The sequence below is a fragment of the Phalaenopsis equestris genome, unplaced genomic scaffold (assembly GCF_001263595.1).
Source record: "Phalaenopsis equestris unplaced genomic scaffold, ASM126359v1 Scaffold000002, whole genome shotgun sequence".
NCBI lineage: Eukaryota > Viridiplantae > Streptophyta > Magnoliopsida > Asparagales > Orchidaceae > Phalaenopsis > Phalaenopsis equestris.
Window position 1 is genome coordinate 1927592 of NW_018164444.1, and position 25985 is coordinate 1953576.

General features: G+C 34.5%; 1 protein-coding gene across 1 annotated transcript in view; it reads right to left on the reverse strand.

The window, feature by feature from the left end:
• LOC110020944 (nuclear-pore anchor) overlaps positions 1-23036 on the reverse strand; it is a 136626-nt gene extending 113590 nt beyond the window's left edge. The window contains exons 1-3 of the mRNA XM_020719255.1: positions 22589-23036; positions 22352-22498; positions 15135-15233 (exon numbers count right to left, since the gene is read on the reverse strand). Coding sequence (XP_020574914.1) covers positions 15135-15233; positions 22352-22498; positions 22589-22894 — 552 coding nt within the window. The 5' untranslated portion in view covers positions 22895-23036. The remainder of the gene's footprint in view (positions 1-15134; positions 15234-22351; positions 22499-22588) is intronic.
• Positions 23037-25985: the final 2949 nt, after the last annotated feature.

Sequence of the window (25985 nt, forward strand, 5' to 3'; positions counted from 1 at the left end):
TCACTCCAAAATCGTAGCCCCCATAAATATTTCTGAAATCTACTACCACTCTACCGACATGTCTATTTAAATCTCCTCCAATAAAAATTCTTTCTTCAAGAGGTATCATTTGTATTAAGTCTTTTAAGTCATTCCAGAATTTATCTTTCGACCCTATATCTAAACCTTCTTGAACATTATAAGCACTTATAATATTTAAAATCTTAGTATCGATAATAATCTTAAGGGTTATAATTTTATCTCCAACTCTAATAATTTTTACAATATTATCTTTCAAACTCTTATCTACAATTACACCTACATCATTTCTAGTATGACTCTTACCAAAATCCCAAAATTTAAAACCTAAGTTATCAATCTCCTTAGCATTTACTCCAACCCATTTAGTTTCTTGAATACATATGATATTACTATTTTTATAAATCATAATAACAACTAATTTCATTAATTTACCATTGAGAGTACATATATTTCAAGATATTATCCTAATATTAATTTCAATAGTTTCAGGGACCAACTTCTTTATCGTCATCCGTCTGTAATGTGGGAACCCTTGCTTATTTGACACTATACTCGGACGTCGGTATAGCGGCTCTTACAAATTTTTCACAGTATTCAGGTCATACAGCGCATCGCTTCCAAGGGACAACCTAACACTTACATAATGATCAAAAGAATTCAAATCATAATTTTTTCAATAAGTTATATGATGGTTGTCGGCTACCTAACGCAACCCTCCACTTTTCACATATGAGTTTGGGATCGACAATGGTAGTGTTATTTTTAGTGCAATACTAATGATTATAATTATATCAAATAAATATTATCTGGTCGATAATGAAAAACCTTTAAAAAAAGTTTCTCAAATCATTACTAATACTCAATATCACATTCCTGATTTTGAAAAAACTAGCAACATTGTTCGGGATAAAAAAGAAATGTTTAACAATAAGCACTCATCCTTGCGTGGCGTTATATTTTTTCCGTTTGAAAAAAGCGGCGTGCAAGTGATTTTAAAAAATCGAACGAACCCGCAGCCCGCGTTTCGCATTAATATCTCACCTGTCTTTTACTACCCTACCCCCTCCCCTCAATCGCGACCGAGCTTCTCCTGCCCCTCACTTGTGACCGAGTTTCTCCCTCCCCTCACTTGTGACCAAGTTTCTCCCTCCCCTCTCACGGACCGAGTTTCTCCCTCCCCTCTCACGACCAAGCTTCTCTCTCATCAACCTAGAGGTAAGATCTCCACTCGCCTCCTCCAGTCTGATCCGTGGCTTGTGCTTCTTCTCTACCATTATGATTTTGTGATAGTTTTCTGAGCTCTATTCGGTCGTTGATTCCCAACCGGCTGTTCACTGTTGTTGGATTTTGCAATTTATGCGATTTAAAATTTTGTAATTCATGTGATTTTCGCATTGTGTTGAATTTCCTTTATTGTTGATGGGGTGATGGCTTTTACTGTGAATTGGGCGATCTTGTGGTGGTTGTGGTTGTTCTGTGGGGAAGAGTACTTGCAATGTGATTGTGATGTGGTTGTGTTGTTGTGAGGATTACCTGTACTGTGGGTTGTGGTGTGATGGTTGTAGGTTGGGTGGTTGTGTTGTGTGTTGTGTGTTGTTGTGGCTGTGTTGGGTGTTTGTGGTGTAGTGATTATGGGTTGGGTGGTTGTGTTGGCTTGTAGAGTGGTGGTTGTGGGTTAGGTGGTTGTGTTATGTCTTGTAGTGTGGTAGTTGTGGGTTGTGTATGGAGGTGAGGTTGGGTGATTGTAATGGTTGTATTGTGGGTTTCGGTGTGGTGGTTGTGGATTAGGTGGTGTGGTGGTTGTGGGATGTACGTGGGGTGTGGTTGGGTGGTTTTGGTGCGGTGGCTATGGGTTAGGTGGATGTGCTATGAATTGTTGTGGTTTTGTGGGTTGTGGTGGTTGTGTTATGGGTTGTGGTGGCTGCGTTGTGGGCTGTGGTTGTTGTGCTGAGGGTTGGGTGGCTGTGGTGCTGTGTCTTGTGATGTGGTGGTTGTGGGATGTGTGTGGATGTGTGGTTAGGTGTTTGTGGTGTGATGGTTGTGAGGTCGTCTTATGGTGTAGTGGTTGTGGGTGTTGTGTAGATGTGTAGTGGGTGGTTGTGGTGTGGTGGCTGCGGGTTTGGTGGATGTGTTGTGGGTTATGATGCCATTGATGTGGGCAGTGATAGCTATGTTGTGGGTTGTGATGGTTGTCAATGGGGCAAAGTTTGATTTGTTTCACTCCATACAACTTATACTTGAAAATGGGTTGGGCAGTGTGGTATGTTTATAAATGGGGCAAAGTTTTAATGTGATAGGCTCCAAGAAATGAGAAAAAAGTATTTATAAAATAGTTCTTACAATTGATTGTGGTTGGAGGTGGTTATGGTGCCTGTGATTGTGTGTGGAGGCTGTGGATGTGTTGTGGAGGTGTGGCAGCGGTTCTGTTGTGGTGGTTGTGGTTGTTTGGAGGTGGTTGTAGCGGCTATAGTTGTGTGTGGAGGCTATGGCTGGGGTTGTTTTGTGGTGGTTGGGGTTGTGTTGTGGTTGTAGGTTGTGGTTGTCAGGTTGTGTTGGCTCATGTGTGGATTGTGGTCGTGTGTGGAGGTCTGGCTCTGTGTGGAGGTGGTTGTGGTGTCTGCGGTTGTGTGTGAAGATATGGCTGAGATTGTGTTGTGGTGGTTTTGATTGGGGGTTGTGGTTGTCTGGTTGCGTTGGCTCGTATGTGAGTTGTGGCTCTATGTGGAGGTGGTTGTGGTGTCTGTGTGGTGTGACTGGGGTTATGCTGTGATGGTTGTGGTTGTCTAGTTGCGTTGGCTCATTTGTGTGTTGTGGTTGTGTGTGAAGTTGTGGTTCTGTGTGGAAGTGGTTGTGGTGTTTGCAGTTGTGTAGAGGATGTGATTGTGAGTGCAGGTGTGGCTGGTGTTGTGTTGTGTTGTGGTGGTTGTGGTTGTGGGTTGTGGTCGTCTGGTTGTGTTGCTTCTGCGTAGGTTGTGGTTACTGTCAAACATTAATGTTTCATTTCTTTTGTTCTAGTAACGCAATGGTTAAAATTGATGAAGTCGGTTCATGAATTATTTGGGATAGGGAAGCCCAACTCATATTTTGTAACTTCTGTCTGAAAACTGAGAAAAAACCCACAACATATTTTAACAAAGAATTGTGGCATAATATTATGAAGATGTACGAGAAAATGAAGGGAAGTATGATATGATGAAACTTAAGAACAATTGGGATTAGTTGAAAAAGAACTGGAAATTATGAAATGAATTAAAATGAGGATTCACGAGCTTCGGTTGGGTTCCAATCAAATGGACGATTGATGATTCGAAGTGGTGAGCTTAGAAATTGCAGATAACAACATATCTATGAAAGACTTTCTTTTCATTACTTTCTCTTCCTGAACTGTATGAAAAAATCAACTTGTCATTTATATTGCAAGTAGTATCAACCACCAAGAAATTCCAATTTAGTGGAATTGACCCTTACTTGGAAGAAAAGTTGGACTCTATGCTGGATGAGATAGTGCAACGGGGACAAATGCATGGACCCCTAATGAGCTAGGATTTGCAGGCATACCTGAGAACTTAGATGGCAAGCAAGGAATTGGCTCCAGTGAAGGCCCAAGCCCAAATCAAAATGAAGTGGGGTACACATGCAGGACAAAGTGTTCTAGGGTGGAGAAAAAGAAAAAAGAAGCTGCTTTCATTAGAAGTCAAATAGCAAAACTGGTGACTTCATTCACCAATGACCCTGAGACATCAAAAGCCACCTTCATCAACGACGTTATCCGAGTTTTGGAGGCAAGTCCAAAAATTTTTGAAGACATGTCATTTTATTTGAACTCCATGAAGTTGTTGGAGGACCCAACCCGTAGAGTGTTCTTCATGAAGACGACCCTTGACCATAGGGTCAATTATTTATGTTTTTTACAACAGCAGGGACCATTGATTTTATTTAGTTATCTTTGCACCACTTGAATTTATTTTTTAGTAGGTTTATAAGATTTCTGATTTTGATGTTTTTTTCTTTTTTCTTGGAATTTGTCTTTTCCTCGTAAACTTTGTAATTCAATATTTGAAGTTTATTAAATTTGTTTGATTCACATGTCTTACCTGAACAGAACACTTGTTCCACATTGATTCACAAAGAGAGAGACACATAAGGAGAATTGTTGCAGCAATATTTTTGATGCACGTGTACTACAACTCATACATTGATCGGTCTCCCTGCATGACATCATCTTACATTGGTGATAAATGGGTTGGGGAGCTACTTGCAGAACATCCTACAAAATTCAGCAACATGTTTTGTATGACACAGCCCATATTTATAAATCTTCTCGATGAATTGCATAGCAATCATGTACATCATTGCTCCTCTAGAATCCAGAGAGGTATTAGCAATAATCATCTACATTTTCCCAGAGAATGAATAAACGAGAGGTGCGAAGAAGTGATTTCAACATTCATTGAAGACAATCAGCAAAAACTTTCAGTGGGGTTGATGACTCTTATTAGTTTGTCATCAAAGATTAATAAGTTAGAGGATCTAACATTTAAGAGGACTCCAATAAAGATTGCAAATGATCCGCGCATATATCATTTTTCAAAGTAAATCTTCTGACTCATTATATTCAGAAGTCAAAATGACTAGTGTAATTCACACAACCTTTTCTAATTTGTTAGAATTGTATTAGAGCGATCGACAGAACACACGTGAATGCAAGTATATCCAATAATGAAAGGAACGCGTTCATGGGCTAGTGTGGATCGTCAACACAAAATGTGATTCTCAAATGTGACTTCAACATGTGTTTTACTTTTGTTATGACGGGGTGGAAATGCAGTGCACATGACAGTTGTATATTTGCTTTTGCCATAAGAAATTGAAAATATTATTGTATTTGCGACAAATAAATATTATTTAGCCGACGCTGGATATCTCTTACAAATAGGGTCCAAAGTCATTTCTGGATACAAAATATCAAACTCCCGACTTTTAAAGATTCAGCAATATTGTTCGGGACAGGAAAGAAATGTTTAACAAAGACATTCATCCTTACGCACTCTTATTGAAAGAATATTTAGAATGTGGAAGAAAAAATTAAATCATACTGTGTGATATGGACAGGAAAGAAATGTTTAACAAAGACATTCATCCCACAACCTTTGAAAGAATATTTAGAATGTGGAAGAAAAAATAGATCGTACTGTATGATACGCCGATATATCCATTTCCGAAGCAGGTGCAGATTGTAGTGGTCATAATAACTCTCCACAAATATATTTGACAACATCATTTGAGAACTGGCATAGACTTCAGCATGGCTGATGATGATCATTTAAACATCTCACCCGAAGCATTTGAATATTACATAAAACAATTTATACCACAGACAGAAGGAAAATCACAAGAAGGTTGCACCCAAGATGGCGAATGGGTTGGGGAAATGGTTGAATTGAGAGACCGGATTACAGACATCATTATTGGATGCTGAATGGACTAATTCTTGTTTATTTAATACAATTCATATTTATTTACATTCCTTGTATATTTGATTACGATTGTTTGGGTTTTTGTTCGATGTTTGTAAATGTTTTTTTTTCTTGTTTTCTTTGGTGACTTTGAATGGTCCATGATGAGATGTTAGACTTATGAGTTCTTTTGGATGAATTGATTGTTGGTATTAGTTGGTGTCACATGTGAAATCCTATTGAAGGTAACCAAGTTCCTCTCTTTTTTTCGGTGAACCAAATTTTTAGATTCTTCTGGATGGCCTTTCTTGGTGATGTGCATATGTGTCACACAAGAGCGTAGTATTACGTGAGTTAAAAACAACTAAGAACCCTTTTTTGACAAGATTTGTTGTCTCATGGTTGGTATATTGAGTTCTTTGAGACCTCACACCTACTTAATTAACTATTTCTGAAGAAAATTTCTACTTCTGTTATGATTAATGAATTATCTTTTAAAGAATTCAGAAAATATGAACTTGAGGATTTTTTATACCTCCCAATGATTGTTGTGTCACAGGGGACTTCAGAGTTCCCTGCTAACGTCACCTCAGCCAAATAGCTACGAAAGACAGTTCTACATAGGCCCGCGGAGAATCATGAAGAATTGCGACTTATTTCGGTGGGCAAACAGACTGGCAGATTCCACCGCTGAGAGTGATCGAGAATGGATAATATTCCTAGAGAACGATCTGGCTCGTGAGATACGTCGTCTCCATTTTAAAATTAATATCACATATTATTAAATGTTATTTTAATTGTCTTTTCTTTTATTTTAGTACTGATGATACTCACTATTAATTAAGGTGTATATTTTATTTTTTGCATTATTTTGAAGTGAATTTTTGTTTCTAAAGCATCAAATATATTAATATGATAGTTCTGTTACAAACAGCATAACTACATATGGGCAGAATGGTCATTTGTCCAAAAACCGTTGTGTTGCAGCTATTTTCAAACAGCAATAAACAAATAGTAAGTCAGTTTATCCGCAACAGCTCCTGCGCAGTAGCTTTCAAGGGCAATTGTCCAGCAACAGCTTATTAATAAGTTGCATCTACCCCAAATAGAACCTTACATTTTAGAAGAAAAAAATGTTATTAAGCGAAATATGCCTAGATATCTCCATTCAGGAAATAAGTACAAATTGTGGTCGCTACAATGGCTCTCTACAACTACATTCAGCGGAATCATTCACGTAGAAAATCATTCACTATCCCTGTTGAAATACATGAATATCGTTTAGGGCAATAAATATAACAGGCTAAAAGGTAATTTGTTGTCTTGTACCCAAGATGAAGGTGTTGTGAAGATGATAGAGTTGAGCTAGCAAATTAAAGATGTCATAGTTAGCGGATGAAAGGATGTAAGTTTTTTATTACTTTGTTTAATGGGTTGTGAAAACACTTAATGTTTATTGTATTGGCAGTTTATGCAACAATTTACAAATTCAATCTCAATTTGGTGCAACTTTTATTTTCAGTTCTTTTATATGTATCTTTTCCCGCATGAATGGCCTCCTACGCAACCGTGGGTATAATATTTCATATGCTTATTTATTGCATGTTTTATTTTTTATTTGGAGATCTATAATGAGATGTTCGTCCTTCTGGATTCTACTGGATGGCTTATATTTGTCATGGGTTTTGACAGGTATGGAATTATTATCAAGCCAAGTACCACTCCTATTTCAATCGCATGACTGTTGGGGTTCTTGTGAATTGCATTTGTGGTGATATGCATCTGTGACACATATAATATAGATATTATGTAGTTTAAAGGCAACCAACAACTCTTTGTTTAAAGGTATTTTGTCTTCTTGTAGTACAGATTATTCTTTATTTTATACTTTGTGCTCTGAGACCTCACACAACTTTATAAAACTTTAATTGAGTATTTTCATTATTCTTTACTAATGTTAGATCTAAGGGTCTATACTTTGTGGTTTTAAACCTTTAGAAAAGACAAACTCGAGAACTTTCGCTGCCTATAGAGTATTGTACCGTTATGTGACTGCAGTTTTCTCTACTTATTTCGCGACAGGAGCATAGTTATTGGAGACAATTTTACAGGTGTCCAAGGAATAGATCAAAGAACTGTGACTTCTTCAGGTGGGCAGATCGATTCGATGATTCCACCGTCAATAGTAATCAGATAATAGAAAATTTCATTGGAGGGATTATCTCATTAAATTAATCTTCTGCATCTTAAAAATAATATTATGATAATATTAATTACTATTTTAATTTTGATTGTTGTGTTCTCACAGTTTAGTGAGGTGTCAGTTTTTATTATGTAATATTCAAATTAGATATTTATTTTCATATATGAAATGTACAACCAGGACTAATTATGTTATAAACAGTGTTATACTACAATGGCAGAAAAGTCAATTATTCATAAACAGCTGCTATAACACTGCACAAAGCAGACAGACAGCCTCCCGATAGCAGCTTCCTAGAACAGCTATTGTGTGGCGGTTTTTAATAAGCTACAGTTATCCCAAGCAAACCCTAAATTTATTTGCACACATATTAGAGTCAACAATTTCAAAATAATTTTATATTAGCGTGTGTAGCATTCTCAAAGCTAACTAGTTTAATCGCTTACCATAATCGTTGGAGCCCATGAGAACATTCTTTGATAATGTACAGACATCTTGATGCATTTGCTTCATATAATTGCATATACTTTGGTACACCTATAAGATGTGATTGCATAATAATTTATGTTCTTGCAACATATTATTCAATATTTGATGCATTCACAATATGTAAATGCATATATTATAAAGTATTTGCAAGTCTTTCATGACACCTTGAAGTTGAAAAATGTCTCAAAGTGCAAGAACAAGATTTAAAATCATCCAAAACTTTGTTAATCATACAAATACTTTGTCATTTGGATGCATGTACGTTACCTGAAAGTACATGAACAACAACCAGCACGAATCTTAAAGCATTTACATAAATTTTAAGGTATTTATATCCAAATCAAAAATTATCTTAAAACTCATTAAGTTATAAAATCATTCAAACATCTTGAAATTTTATGTGAATATTAGAACTTTGGAATGCATACAAAATTTTATTTTGGGGATTAAAATGAATCGTCTTATGTTCGCTAGCATGTAATATTGTGAATTCAATGACGAAAGTCAAATTAATTCAATATTTAGTATTTAAAAATAATTTTCATGTGATTAAATAGCTCCAATTTATGTATTTAGGTTTAAATCGCATTTGAAGTCAAATAAAAATTCAATCATATTAACTGGTGAGCCATTCAATTCTTCATAAATCTTATATAAGTTTCAAATGCATTTAATGTTATTCTCTTGGAATTACTTGAACTATAATTTGAGGGAATATTTTGTATTTTGTAATACTTTTTTTTTTCTATATGCCATTTTTAAAGCCCATTTTTTTATAGTTTTTTTAACAAGTTCAAAACAAGTCCATATATTTCAAGTCATTTGCAAGTTCAAAAAGTCCAAGTTTGAATTATTTTTTAAGTGTTAAATTCACCCGAATTTTCGGTAATCTCCCGGCATATCCCCCGCTTAGGGGACATTAGAAAGAGTGCTAGTTTGCCCATCAATCTTAAAAGATATGTTGGTCATCAAAACAAAAAAAATTCTCTAACCCATCAGTCTTAAAAGACATGTTGGGCCCTTAATTAAGCTTGAAAAAACCAAATACAGTCATGCATTTCCTTTACTAGTGCTTAAGTTTCTCTAAAAGGTACTTAATTTCCCTGAACAAGTAATCAAATTTTCTAGAACGGGTACTTACAAATTTCCCCCATTTTACATGAATTTTCAAGCATAAGTACTTAAATTTTTCTGACACAACTTAAATTTTCCTGAACAAATACTTAAATTTCCTCAAACGGGAACTTAAAGTTCCATTACTTTTTATACATTTGCATGAGAAGAGGCGACAATTTTGACGACGGTAAAACAGGGAATCAACGAAATGAAAAGTTAACAAAACTTTTAGATTTATTTTATATAAATAATATAATATATATATACAAAAAAGAGACTTTACTGCATATTTGGGTTCAAACAGCAATTGGGGCTCATAATTATAGGTCTCGGTTTGGGCTAATGCAAGGAAGATGGGCGTGCTACTAGGATAAATGGACCACAGTTTGGTCTCTTCCGAAAGAGAAGACAACTAAGAAGGAGAAGGTGCATGCAAAGGGTTTCATACAAGATGGGGGCTTCGGTCTTGAGAAAAGAGGCCACAATGCAGCGTGGAGTAGGATGGCTCGGCTTGGGTGGATGCGCAGCTAGAGATCACTATAGAGAGCAACAAAGATGTGGAAACAAAATAAAAAAAAAGAACAAAATGAAGGGGAGCAAGATGGGAGTTTTGTAGGTGATGAAAGCATTGTTACAGGGATCACCTTTTGAATTGCTCTTTCTTATTATAGTTATTAATTTAGTTAATCTCTTAGCATCAATATTTTAAATATTACAAGAAACAAAATACTGTATTTTGCTGAGTTATTTTATACCCAGATGTTTATATACCCTCAGCATTATCCGGAAAAGGACGAACCATTCCATTTTCTGTTACAGGCTTTTGTATGTGGTAATAACAGAATTTCTATTTATGGATTATTTTGTTCTTTCTAGTTCCTCCCGTCCAAGTACTTCACAAAAGTTGGTATCAAGGCCATGGCTGAAGGAAGCAATAGGAACGCAAATAACAGTGTCAATTGTGGTTGTGAAATTTTGCGAGAAGCTCAGCATGCCTTGGAGCAAAAACTGAAAATCCTAACAAAGCAATTTCAACAATACACGATCGAAATGAGGGGAGAGCTTCAAGGTTCAAGGATCAATGGCAGACGTGCCAGCAACCACAGCAGTAATCCCAGCATTAAACTTTGTGGAGGAAGCTACTATTGTGGACAATCAAGATCTATGGAGGCCCCAAAGATCTTATTACCCGGCGTGCTCCAAGCATCCTGAGTCCGAAGAGGATTATTTAAGTAGGCAATGAAATCCTCAATAAGATTTTGAATTTGACGAAGACTTGAGGCTATTTGATAATCCTCACCGGAGACGGAATAAATCAGACATAACCCAAGAAGATTTCAAACTCAAGGTTGACCTTCCATTGATAAATGATCACCTCCATATCAAAGATTAATTGGAATATAAGCATTCAGTTGAATCGTTCTTTGAATACAAGGATAATCAACTTGAAAGACAAGTTACTATGTGATGTGCAAGCTGAAAGGAGGTGTGACAGTGTTATAGATTCAGCTCACTCAAACAAGACGTAGAGAGAGGAAAAGTATTGTAAAAACCTGGAGCGAGAGGAAAATAAAATAATTGGTGTGTAACCACTTCCTGCTAATTACGAGCAGTTCTTGTATTTACAGAGAAGAATTATATAGGTTGAGTGTTTGTGATAAGCTGCAAGAAAGTCCGCAGCATCTTATGGCTCGATACATTGAAGAATTAAGCGAACCACATAAGATAAGCTTGAGAAAAGTACCATATGGTCCCTTTCCCAAGCAGTTAACTATGCACATAAAGCTGAAACACAATTTAATCGGAGTTATAAACAGTTCTATGGAGGCAACTGCTAGATCAATCTTTAGGATTAGTTAAAAACAAATGTTATTGTTCCAGGAAGACGGAGCAATCTTCAGTCCTCCAAGCAGCCTTCGGCTGCTAATAATGAACCTAAATCTTCTACCAAAATTAGATAATATTTACAACAAGCCAAGGCCATCTAAATGGTTCAGATGATTCCAACTGGGGCTCAAATGAGTGTCCTTAGAGAAAGCAGGTGCATCTTCTTGAAGGCAAAGTTTCAGATTCAGGAAGCAGGTGCATCTTCTTGAAGGCACTGTGACCTACCTGTGTTAGCTGTTAAATTCATTGATGATATTCCTGGAGACAAAGGAAATATTCTTGTTTGCATGTTCGAAAGAATCCTAATCGCACCAAATTAATTGTTAAGTTCTCAACGACACTATTTTTCACATTCGATGCGCGCCATAAACTATAAGGTATGTGATTTATTGATTGATAGTGGGTGTATTGAAACTGTGATTTCCAAAGTGGTTAAAACTCTCAATTTATAAACATCAAATCATTCTCACCCTCACAATATTAGTTGGATTAAGAAAGGAATAGAAATGCAGGTGACTGAAATTTGTGAAGTAAATTTCTCTATTGGAAATCATTATGTTTGTGATGTTTATTGTGATGTAAAAAATATGGATGTCAGTCATCTAATTTTGAGAAGATTGTGGAAATTTGATATGGGTGCATGTTATAATTGTCGAGATAATATATATGTGTTTGATTAAAAGGGGATAAGAATCCGACTACTACCTACCTCCAACAAGCTGAAAGAGATCTCTGAAAATGCAATCTTCTTATGTGTTCAAGGTCATCAGTTTTTTGTCGGATTCCAAGTAGGATCAGCTGATTGCAGCTTTCCTAGTTACCGAACAAAATCAAGGTAATGTTGATATCGCGGGGAAGTGCATCATTTACTACATCAATTTATTAATATCACTCCACAAGACTTGCTGAAACAGCTCCCTCCAATTCAACATCAAATTGATCTAGTTTCTGTTTCGTCCTTGTCCAATCTCCCAATTTTATAGAATGAGCCCCAAATAACGGGAAATATTGCATGTCATTTTTGAAGATTTACTCTCCAAACAGTTTGTAAGGCATATAATGAGTCAATGTGTCATTCTCGCTCTAGTTGTGCCAGAAAAGGTTGATCAATGGAGATTGTGCAGGGCAGCCGTTCAATCAACAAAATAACTATAAAATATAGATTAACACATCCCTGTTTGGAAGACATGCTAGATAAATTGCAAGGGGTTGTCATATTCTTGAAGTTAGAACTGAGGGGTGGATACCATCAAATCCATATTCGAGTTTAAATAAATTCTAACTGTCTTCAAACTCATTAAGGGTTGTTTAAATAGTGTGTTATGCCCTTTGGCTTTGCAATGCCAAGCAAGTTTATGAGGCCAATGACTCAAATTCTACAATCATTTATTGGAAAGCTATGTGTCATTTATTTTGATGATATTCCTATATATTGTCCTTTGCAGGTTCACCTTACACGTCTAGAAGCAATATTCAAAGTACTGCATACCCATCAGCTATTGATCAACCTGACAAAATGCAAATTCGCTCGAGACAAAGTTCATTTCTTTGGGTACGTTGTTGGAGCTGACACAATGTTTGTTCATCCGAAGGTTCGGAAGTTGAGACAGTTAGTTCAGGGCCAACTCCCTAGTGTACTATGTATGTTCAAAGCTTTCATGGGCTAGCGAGTTTCTACAGAAGGTTCGTTCAACATTTCAATACCTTAATAGCTCCCATAAATGATTGTTTTAAGAGCCAAAAATTCACTTGGGGAAAAGACACAGCAAGCTAGTTTTGAAGCTAACAAAAAGGGGCTATGTTCTGCTCCCATCTTAGCTATTCCAGACTTCAATGAACCTATTCATGTTGAAGCTGATGCATCTTTTTATGGCATAGGTGCTGTCCTTTCGCAAGAGGGTCAACCAATTGAATACTTTAGTAAAAAAATTAAGTTAGGCTCGTCAAAAATAGTCCACTTATAAGTAAAATCTTTATATCATTAGAGCTAAATGGGAACATTACCTTTTTCACCACGAGTGTGTTCTTTATTGTGACTACCAAATGTTATGCTTCCTTAACTGCCAGAAGAATTTGAATCGTATGAACATAAGGTGGATCCAGTTTATGCAGAGATTCAGCTTTGCTTTTAAACACAAAGCAGGTCAAACTAATAAGGTTGCAGATGCACCTAGTAGAAGCTCCAGCCTCCTTATAGCCTTGCAAACAAAAATTATTGGTTTGGAATCTTTGAAAGAGCTATATGAGACAAGAGAGGACTTCTCCAACATACGGAAAAAGAATTGTAACAACGAACCTGCGGATGGATATTCCATAAAGAAGTGATTTCTTTTTTAAAGAGAATCAACTTTCATTCCTGACACATCTATCCATCCTATGCTAATCAAGGATCTGCACGGAGGTAGGCTATCGGCTCAACTAGGAAGAGACAAAACCTTTGCCTCGGTCCATTCTCAATTCTATTAGCCGAAAATGCCCATTGATGAGCATAGATTTGTTGAAAGGTGTTTGGTGAGCCAATCGAGTAAAGGATCCTCTCAGAACATTGGCTTATATATTCCTTTTTCTATTCCTAATTCTATTTGGGAAGATTTGAGCTTAGATTTTGTTTTGGAATTGCCTAGAACAAAAAGAGGTTCATATTCAATTATGGTTGCTATAGATAGATTCTCTAAGAAGAGGCACTTCATTGCATGTAAAAAGACTTTGGATGCAATAAACATTACATGACTATTTTTCAAAGAACAAGTTTGTTTGCATGCTGACCGAAACATTAAATTCAGAGTTATTTCTGGCCTGAATTGCGGAAGTGATTTCAAACAGGATTACATTTAGATTCAGCATACCACCCACGATCATATGGACAAATGGAAATCATTAATCAATCACTCGGTAACATGCTTTGTTGTTTAGTAAGAGAAAAATCAATACAGTGGGATGATATATTATGTCAGGCTGAATTTGCTTTCAATTCCACTATTAACAAATCTACCAATTTATCTCCTTTTGCCATTATGTATACTAGATGTCCTAATGTAACAATGGATTTCACAATTATACCAAAGCCTAGAATTTAAATTGTTGTGATTACACCTCAGAATTTGAGTCCATGTTGCCGAACATGCGCCAAAAATTACAGGTATCTTCAGTGAAATAAAAACAATAAGCTTAGGTACAACGGCGAGGAACAAAATTTAGTATGCGTGATTTAGTAATGGCGCATTTGATAAAAGAAAGATTTACAGTCGGCACTTATTCTAAGCTTAAGCCAAGGAAACTCGGACCATTCCTAATTTTCACGAAGATTAATAGTAATGCGTACATTGTAGAGCTTCCCTCCAATCTTATCTCACCAACAATTAATGTTTCAGAATTATATCAGTACAATCCTCCAGATTTGAGTGCATTTGAAATTCATAAGTGGGAACAGGTATGGGGCTTAGGGAGTGGGAACAGTTACGAATTTTATTTTTTTTTAATGTTTTTATAGTCAACAAGTAGTTTTCAATAATAACATTTAGAGAGATTTATTTCATTTACATCCTTAATTTTTGGTTGAATGTGATCAGTTCAATTTCGTGCAGATGGTGAGCAATAAATTTCAAGATAACTCATCATATTATACCAATGTGAAGCTAAAATTGCTAACTAAGTTGTTTCTTTACGTAATAATTTTACCTTTTTATATTTTCAGTTATTTGCCCAAACGAGTTCGGCAAATATTGAACTCGTGTGTAATTTTATATACAAACCATATAACAGTTGTACTCGGAATTTTTAGGCCTTTAGAAGTCATGTACCACAATTCAGTAGCTCTTTAAGAAAATAAAAAAATAAATAAGGATAAAAGTAGAAATGTAAATTGAAAGCATTTCAGGTTCCTTAAAAAAGTAAATAACCAGCATTATAAATGTAAGAATTAACAACCCATCAATATATCAGATAGTTATATGTAAACTAACCTGAGTTAACCTAGCACAAGTAGCTTGACAACGTGTCAGTTCTGCCGCAATCTCATTTAGTTTAGATTCCCTTGAAGAATTATTCTCTGACATATGTATCTTTCCAAAATGACCATAAGCATAGCAAAACAAGGGAAACATTAGAACATTTATAGAATACATTGAAAAACATAATTATACGGGAGATAGGTTAAAATAACTATACAAATGGAACTTTTCAGCATAAGTGGCAAACTGCAAAGATATCAAACTTCACAACTTAAGTCAAAAACAAACTGTATAGGAGATTAATTAGCTATAATATGAATTTAAGCCACATCTATGATGCTAATTCTTAAACAAGATACCAAGCTCCAAGAAACCGTGAGCATTACAAGCAAATTGTTGAAATATAACATGCATGAGGGCATCAAATGTGCCATTATGATCAATCTCACAAGGAACACAATCTCAATCAATTAAAGCCAAAAGATATCAAACAGTAATAAGCTGAACTTTTCAATCTAAAATACATTATTCAACAGAAATAAGTATAGTTTTGAATAATACTAATTTAAGTATTGGCTCTTTGTATGATGACATAAATAATGAGCATATCCATCAAAATATGAGGCTGTGCGGTCATGATTTATCTTAAAAATTAATAAATTGAAGAGCTCTTTTTGCACATGGACAAATAGCTTACATAAAGGAGAGGATCAAGAATCAACCATCATTGACTCGAGTAGCTAAGAATGAAACCAAAAAACAAAATTTTAAATGCACTATATTGATAGTAGTCGTCGTCATTAGCCTCAGCCAATGTAATTGAGATCCACTTTATGAATTCTCATTCTTTATTTGTTCCTGTTTGGTGTCGGATGAAATGTTAATTGGCAAGTTAGCTTAGGAGGGCCAAACAATTGGGATCATCAACCAATAAAACTTAATACGTCTACACTCAACATAGTATATTTAGAACCAAAATTTGGGAGGACATCTCCTCAGATGATGAGGGCTGGGGTTAGGGTTTTATCTATTTAAACTATCCCCTCTTATGTGTGTACCTGCTGTTAGAAATCCAAGTAGCTTAAAATTTTTTAACAAATAAAAAAGACTACAACAGCTAAAGAAAGCACTCTAGCAACAAGCTAGCTAAACCCTTATTCATTACTATCTCCAAACAAATAAAATTTGCAACTAGAATTGCTTGTGATGTGCATTCACAAGAGTAAAGTTGCAATAACCAATATCAATAACATACTTACAGCATCGATCAATTGGCATAATACTTTACCTATCTCATGCACTCCATATATCATACCAATATATCATGATACATGACTCATTTTCAAGAGGTCTTGATAGTAAAGGATGAGATTAATCTATTTACTTCCAATCAAATATAAGACTGGAATGTCCTTAAAATATTAATGTACCATTTAATACAAGGGTATACAAATGTGTGTGGATTAGACGCACACACATGACGCACACAGAGGTTCAATTTCCTTTGTCATGACTACATGACTAAAGTGATGAATTTAATAGAATTTTGTGGTTGATAATTTATTCAAATGGTATTTAAATTTTAGTAACATATTATTTCTGGACCAAAATCTAAAAACACGATTTTGAATGATAAGTGAAATTGACTCACAAACCCATTTGTATATAAGCCTAATACAAAAATAAAATAGTTATAGGTATCCAAACCATCCATCTCCCCTTTTTACAAGTAATGGTGCATCAACAAAGAGCGTTATATTGTGTAACCATTACCTACGCCAAATCCACACTTCTCAAGCATCAAGCCCGATTGAAACAAAATATTATCGGTGCAACATTAAGCACTAAAATTTCATTTTTTTCATTTGAAGTTGTCCCCACATTATTTACAGCGATGGAATTCATAACCAAAAGATTATAATCAACCAATTTTGACATGATCAACTTAATATATCCTATCAATCACAAAGAATAAAAGCAAATCTAGTGCTAGAATTTGAAGCAAGATGGCGAGTGAATGTAAAAAAAGTATACAAAAAAAAAATTATTAGGAAAGCATCTAAAACAACAACAAGTCTTTATCCTACTATGTAGGGTCGGCTACATGAATTTGTTTTCTTCATTGTGTCCTATTGAGTGTCGAGTGTCATTTTCATTTAATTATAATAAATTAAGATCATTTTTTATATAACATGCCCTGATTTTTTCAGGTCTACCTCTACCATTTTTAACATAAGTTAAATCAAAAACATCTACAATCCTAACTGGATCACCAGACCAAACCATCTAAGACGAATCACTCTAATATTGTCTATCAATGGAACTACAACTACCCTTTCACGGACCTATTACATTCGCATTTTCTCAAAGTACAAAGCCACTCATCCACCTAAGTATTCTCATATCAACAACACTTTCCTATAAGTCTGAGCGATATACTTTTCTATCACACAATAGGCCCGATGAATTCCTCCACTTTAACCATCCAACTTGAATTCTACTGATAACATCTTCACCTATATCACCATCACTTTGAACAATAGACTCGAGATATCTAAAATGTTCAATCCTTTTTAACAACTTGATTACCCATTGATACAATCCCGCCACAAGATCTACTATTACTAAAATTACATTCCATATATTCAATTTTAGATCTACTCAAACAAAAGTGTATTAGGAAAGCAAGTGATTTAAAAATTTAACCGAATTAAAAATTATTTTTTAAATAATATGCATCAGAATTTCATAAGATACAACACAGAATTTAAGTTATCTTAGTTGTTGATATTGTTGCTAGCATAAAAGGCATTAGACTTGACGAAAAAAAACAAGTATTTTTCTATATGACAAAAATCCAATATTGTAATTGAATAGAAGAGAAAACTAAAGATTTAGCATCAGAAGAGCAATAAATGTCATTATTGAAAAAAATAATAATAAGAAATAAGCTCAAAATTTATTCGAATTTATATTTAGAAATAAAGCTAAAATGAGAGGAAGTACATCAAAAAGACACACTACTACTTCAAAGGAGGGAATTGGACTACAAGTAAACCATGTCTTGTATTACCATTGATATTATAGGCACATGCAATAAGTTGGAGAACTCTTTCACATCAAGCATCAACTAACTAACATCTACCCCCATCATGTTATTTAAAATCCAACTAATCAAAAAATGTTATCACTAATTTTTTTTGCTGAGAAAATTGGGCTAATAAATATCAAGTAGGGTTGATATCGAGCCAACTTTGATCCAGTCCTGACCAACGCAGAAACAAAATTTTGATTCTAGTTCAACTCAAACTCAGTTAAATTGAAATAACCTTGCATCAAATAAAACTAGATCAGAATAGTTCGTACTTATGTCAAATGAAAATTATGATATAAATAAATAGGTATATTAAATAAAACATGTTGAATTATTATGGAAATACTTATGCACACAATTCTTATGGATTTACGTATGTCACACCTAAACTTTTATATTTACATGCATAGCACTTTAACTATGTATGAAAACTAGTATTATTTTTTATAAGATACCGAAGAATTGGACGCTATGCATGTAAGAATGAATGTTTTGGCGTGAGATGTGTAAATCCATAATTATGTACATAAATGCCCCATACATCAGCTATCTATCTATATATATATATCTGTGTGTGTATGTGTGTGTGTGTGACGCAAATCGTGGCATGTTGGTTGGTCGGGTTCACTGTAAGTCCCATCGGGTTACGAGTTCGATCCCCAGCGACGCTGAGTCCTTGAATATTTAGGCACATGAAGCGGGCTCTCATCATGGGGCCTAGCACTGTGTGTGTGTGTGTGTGTGTGTGTGTGTGTGTGTGATCAGATTGTTATCTTCTGTATAAGACAATTTTATACTTGTAAAAAAAGGAAAATCGCGCACACACACTGATATATATGTGTGTGTGTGTGTGTGTGTGTGTGTGTGTGTGATCAAGTTATTATCTTCTATACAGAACAATTTTGTATTTGTAAAACGAAAAAGCGCGGTAGCAGACAATTCATTGTTCTACTTTCAACGGAGATAGAGAAACCACTAAACAAGAGAATTCAATTACATTTAAAAAATGCTCCCCTTAATCATATTATTTGGTCACCAAAATGATGTCTAGCAAAAAGCAAATGAGAAAAAGGATAAAAATGAGGTGTTAAGAAGCAAGAAAATATGATTTAAAATAGAGAATATATAAAATCAAATCAATTGTTGCAAGTAACATTTGAGGCGGTAGACACTTGAAAATAAGTAAAAAGAAGCATGACAAGAATATGGTGGTAAGATGAAAATGAAAAATAGTACCATAAGAGAGATCAGTCTCGTTGGCACTCAAAAGTGTTCATGATTTCTACTTTTCAACACAATATATTAAGAGAGAATAGTTGATAAAAAAGTATGACTAAGAAGCAACGCTTATCACCAAGGCAATGAGCAAAGAGCCAATGCAATTAAAGAATATAAATATAATGCCAAATTTTGATGTAAATTAGTTCAACTTTGTTTGATTAAAACTTGTTCAACTTTACATCTTATATGAAAAATTATTTTGAATAATATTCATGTTATCTTTGTTCAAAAGAAAAAAATATATTTCGCTTATTTACATATTTGCAATAAATTAATTTGCTAAGTAGGTGCCTAATAAATGGAAGTATCAAGTGGGAGAAATCAAAGAGAGAAAGTAGAAAATTTAAGGTGAGGAGAGGAGGAAAATATATGGATATAACCCTAAAACCTAGCTTCATCAATACAACCAAAAAGGATAGTTTAGATTAATGCATTGAGGTGGATTAATTAGAATACTATATGTGGTCCTGGTTCTATGGACTGTTAGAATATAAAAAGACAAATGATAACAAAAAAGCAAAGAAAAAGTGAAAAAACAGCTAAATGAAAATTTTATCTAAAAAATAAGACCTCAACTCTATGAATAAGAGGCTCCCAACCCCCATTATTTTTGCATCCATCCTCGAATGAGACAATGAGTTGAGGGTGAGTGCTGAAAGGTGAAATCCATAAATTACTACATTTTAGTCATTCATAATCTACCTATTTTCATGTAGATCAAGTGCATAAATACTTGAGAAGGATGAAATCACAAGTTAACCTAATCACAATCTAGTTACAAAGATGAAAATAGAAAGGGCCAACATGTTCAAATAAGAATAGATCCTTGCAAAAGACTCAAAAGGATTTCAAAGTCATAAAAATACATCAAATGCTCTTAGAATCTTGATGGAAAAAATGATAGGTAGATGCTTTAAAATTTAAATCCTTTCAACCAACATAAGGACTTGACTTAACCATACAACAATCTAAATTGAAAGCATTAAATTTCAAAAGACTAAAATCAGCGTAACTATATGACATGAAGCAACAAGTTATTTAGGAATATGTTTCCATCGAAGTTGGGGGAAAAACGGTAACCGGAGTGAAAACTGCCCAAAATCACAGTAGTTCAAGGCTTCAAGGTAATGATGCTCAAGGAATTGAAATATTTATTCAACGTCAAACATCAGTTTTGATGTAATGACACTCCTAGTTCTTAACATGTACTCAAAGTGTCATTCCTTGCATTGAATTTGTTTTTCAACCTTTGCATGTAAATATAATTTTATAACCAGTCTATATACCAAAGACGATTCCACTTAGTTGCAAATACAAATAAGAACACTACTCGGTGATACAACAAATACTTCTTCAAGAGGTATATCAAAATTTCTTTAAGGCTGTTAGATATGCCACCAATGAAAAAAAAAATTAGACAATTTTAACTATCGACTCTCATGCCTACAGGTCAAGTAATTTTAGCTTATAGCTGTCGCAAAAGGATTTATTATATAATACTAATTCTTGACAATGTGGATATAATAGGAAACATCCAGCCGGTTACATCAGTATGGTAGGCTAGCCATGATCTTAGTAGAAACAAAATACACAAATATCTATTTTTCAAGATTGCAGGGCTTCAAAAAAAAAATTTATTACATGGATGCTGCAAAGTAGAAAATAGAAAGATGCCCTTTTAAAGATCGAAAAGATCTGTATCAACAGTAATAAAGCTGCATAGAAACTAGTTTTATCAAAAGCTATAATCTACATAGTAAACATTTTCTTAAAATCATCCAGTGCGACAAAATATTTTATTTTTGGCCATGAGAAAATACCGTCTTTTTGCAAATTTGGCAACTTTACCAACTAAGATGCATCTATCTAGCATCCTCACACAAAAAGACCTCCCACAAAGTTGTGATGAAACATATAATTTGTACAAAATATATTATAGAAATCTTTCCATTCTATCAAATTAATCTAATCCGAGCTTGGAAGAGTTATTCACCTGATTGTGGAAATCTCAGTAAGACTTCTAACAGAGGAAGAAAAGTTAACTTTGGGAAGCAACTTAGTTAACTCTAAAACAGTTTAAGAGTCTAAGATCTCAAATCAAAACACTACTACTCATCCTGACACCAATGCATCTTGGTGACACTTCTAACAAAAAAAGAAAAGTAAATTTTGGGAAAACAATTGAGGCAAGTCTAACACGATTTAGTTAAAAATCTCAAACCAAGATGCTACTATTCACCTTGTACCTAAACTTTGCTTTCAATCAAGTACATGTTAGACTACATAGTTATCATAATTTCAAGCACAAAAAAAACTGACATCCAAAAGTTCAAATGAATGTACTTTCATAAATTCCTAGAGTGATTATTCATGCCATTGTGTCATTGCTATAAATTCCATGTAACAATGGAAATAGCATACATGACTGCAAACTGACAAACTAATGTATTTTCCAAAAGTGTGGACAGTTGGATTAAAATGATTTGAGTAGTATTAAAGTATTCTATACAATCCCTAAATAAAATTCCTGAACAAATAATTACCCCAAAATAAATTAACCTATACGAACAACCTAAAATCGAAATGAATTACTTAAACATAAAAAGGAGAGCTGAGTACATCTCTAATAAGATACAGCATGGCGTTATCAGTAACTTCTTGAAATGCGTTATCTACATATTTTGCTTTTTAAATTAATAAAGACAAAGTGAGCTATCGGTCTAATTAATCTATAGCTGTGCTATAAAAATCAAGCATTTTTGTGCGGAAGTGCCTTGCAGTGCATGAGAAAGTGAGTTTATTCGGAGAATCATGTAAACTTCACATTAGTAGTACAAAGGAAAAGATAACTCACAATCTTATCAACGTAGCTTTGAATGGTACTATTTCTCTCTCTAATCTCCGCATCCTTCTGCTCTACCAAATCCAGAAGCTGCCGCTTTGATATACGGAGCTCTGCTGCCTCCAAAGAGAGTTTCTCTAATTCAGCATCCTTACCAATCTACAAATTAGGGCCGAGTGCCACAAGAATAAATCAGTGAAATCAACAATCAGGTGGGGGGGGGTGTTTTGGAAGTCATAGAGCACTCACCGCCTTAATATGAAGCTGATGTTTCTCAGCCTGCACATCCGCGAGCTCTGATAGACTCTTTTCGGTGGATGCAGACAGCTGAGCGTTCTCGTACTGCAGCCTCGAGAACTCTGAGTACAGCGAAGCATATTTCTGCTCGAGGAGAGCGCAGTTTTGCTCTTCGGCAATCGATTTCGCATCAGCCTCTGCCCGGACGACGTCGAGCTGCTGACGGAGATCGCAAATGAAGACGTCCGCCCTTTCCGCCACAGCTGAGGCGTCGTTAGATATGAGACAAAACTCTTCCTCCGAAAGGAATAAAGGCATGGTGATTGCAGCGGGAGGCGATCACCTACGCTGGACAATTTAGGGTTTGAGTGGCAAAGCAAGCCAGTAGCTTCGTTAAATGAAAAACGGGGAAAGAGGACATGGACGATGGAGCAGAGCGATGCCGCCTTGCTTTCCAAAATGCCCCAATCTAGAAAGCATTAATAGGCTAGGAAACAAATTTGCAGAATTATACAAATATTTAGAAGATTTACACATATACCGCTCTATTCATATGTATTTATATATCTAACACCTAAAACTATAAATCAAATTGGGAGTTTTAGTCTGTCACTCTAAAGTACTCTAATTGTACACCCTTGAAAAATTTATTTCCCTATTTATTTGCACTCAACCTCATGAACTACATTCTCATTCATGAAATCAATATGTGATTCTGACAATTTGTTGACTGAGACAATTTCATCTCGGATCTTACATTTTCTCACAACAAGTATTAACATCTTAATTAGTCAAATCAAGAAGTAAATGAAGTGTAAGGTTTCAAATCATCACAACTTCTTCCAACATTGAAGTCTAATATTTCACACAACTTTCTTTAAATACTTAATCACTTATAATTTTAAAGAAACAGATAAAGAAAATTATTTAAAATTCATGGAAAAAACACAACAACACATGAGTTAAAAAGTAGAAATCATGTACATAAACAAAAAATCTAAATTAAAGCCAAGTGTAGTCATAAAGATAAACACTTATCTCAAATCGTCTCCACCAAATGTCTTGAAGTTCCTTTGAATTATCTTTTTGAATTATCTTTTTCCACTCACAATACAAACTAACACTCAAAATAAAAAGAAAAGTGGTCGGCGGCGGCGGCGGTAACTTGGATAAATGATGGCTATGACTGTCTAATAACTGGGCTCTTCCTTTGATGATCCAAGTTTTCTTTAATAAAAATTTAAAAGGTGCTTTAGTGTCTCTTCAAAATGTGTCTCAATGATCCAAGTTTTCTTTAATAAAAATTTAAAAGGTACTTTAGTCCCTCCTTTCAAAAGCTAATTGAATGAATTTTTGAGTCCATGGATTATTTCTCACGTTTTACCAAGGGTTTCTCCAAACACCTCTTTTGAATTTTTGTGTCCATGGATTATTTCTCACGTTTTACTAAGGGTTTCTCCAAATACCTCTTTAAAATTTGTCTAAATTCAAGGAATCATCAAATAACTACTTCTACGCTTAAGTGCGGGATACCTAGTGCTTAGGAGCGGCTCTCTGGCGCATAGCGCCCCAATTCATTTTTGCACCTTCATCATTTTTGTTCCAAATTTGACCCTTTTCACTCTTTTTAGCATTTCGCATTCATTTGATTGCACCTGAAAGTTTTTGCACCTTCATCATTTTTGTTCCAAATTTGACCCTTTTCACTTCTTTTAGCATTTCGCATTCATTTGATTGTACCTGAAAGAAAAAAACACGCAAATACCTTTCATTAAAGCGCAATATCTTAATAATAGGTATAAAAGTGTGTATAAAAATACTATATATTTTAGGTGTATCACTTATGCGCCAGTGAATCCATCGAGAGACCGATCACCAACTCAGTCGCCACATACCACCACCGCCGCCTTATAAAAATACTATATATTTTAGGTGTATCACTTACGCGCCAGTGAATCCATCGAGAGACCGATCACCAATTCAGTCGCCACATACCACCACCGCCACTTTTATTTTTATTTTAAGTTGTAGTTTGTATTTTAAGTGAAGGAAGAGATTCAAAGGAACTTCAAGACTTTGGTGGAGAGAAACTGAAATAAGTTTTTATCTTTGTGGTTACATTTAGTTTTAATTTAGACTTCTTGTTTGTTTGAATGATTTCTACTTTCAAACTTAAGTGTGGTTGTATTTTCTGCATGAAATTTGAGTAGTTTCTTTATGTTTTTCCTTAAAATGATAAGTAACTAAGTATTGGATGGAAGTTGTGTGAAGTATTAGTCTTTAATGTTGGAAGAAGTTGTGATGATTTTAAACCTTGTACTTCATTTAATTTTTGATTTGGTCAATTAAGGCGTTAATACGTGTTGTGAGAACATGTATGATCTGAGATGATATTGTCTTAGTCAACAAATAGTAAGAATCACATGAAAATTTCATGAATGATAATTCATATGATTGAGTGCAAATAAATAGGGAAATAAACTTTGAAGGGCTTTAGAGTGTAATAGAATTAGAGGACTTTAGAGAGATAGAGGACTTTAAAGTGACAGGTTAAAGCCCCCAATTTGATTTATAATTTTAGGTTTTAATACGTGATGTTAGCCCCGTGATGGAGGGAGAATAGGGAACTCTAGAGTGAGAGCTAGTATCTTCCTTACCTAACCCGTTTTCAAGACTATTCAAAATTTAAATTAGTTAATGTTCTTTATAGCATCTCTAGTAAGGGTAAAGAATATTATTGTTCCTATTTGGTAGTGGTAGAACACAATTAGAATACTTCCACAATAGAATTCCTATACTTATTACTAATTCATGATAAGAAAAAATATATTTTATTTATATTGCCTTAACCTTGCAAGTATCTAGTTAAATTAGTATGTTGTTTATTATTTACTTTTAATTTTCAATTATCAAAAATTATAAAAAAAAAATTGAACTTTCATTCATATTATAACATCTAGAGTTTGAGTACGAATGGTTTGTTAAGTAGAATTTGTTATCTAATTTCTCCTTTTTTGATGTTGCATATTGTAGCTATTCTTATGGGTTTGATATTTAAGGCTTAATCAAAAAGTCCTATATTACTTGATAACGTTACGTATACTTGTGATGAAAAATCACATGAAAATTTTCATTCATACAACCTCATGTGATTTTTTCGAATTGTTGACTAAGACAATATCATCTCGGTTCTTACATGTTCTCACAACAAATTTTAACATCTAGATGGACCAGATCAAAAAGCAAATGAAGTACATGGAATTAAATCATCACAACTTCTTTTAACATTAAAGATTAATACTCTCCACAACTTCCATCCAACACTTTAATTACTTATCATTTTAAGGAGAAAGATAAAGAAAACTACTCAAAATTCATGGAGAAAACAAAACCACACTTTAGTTTAAAA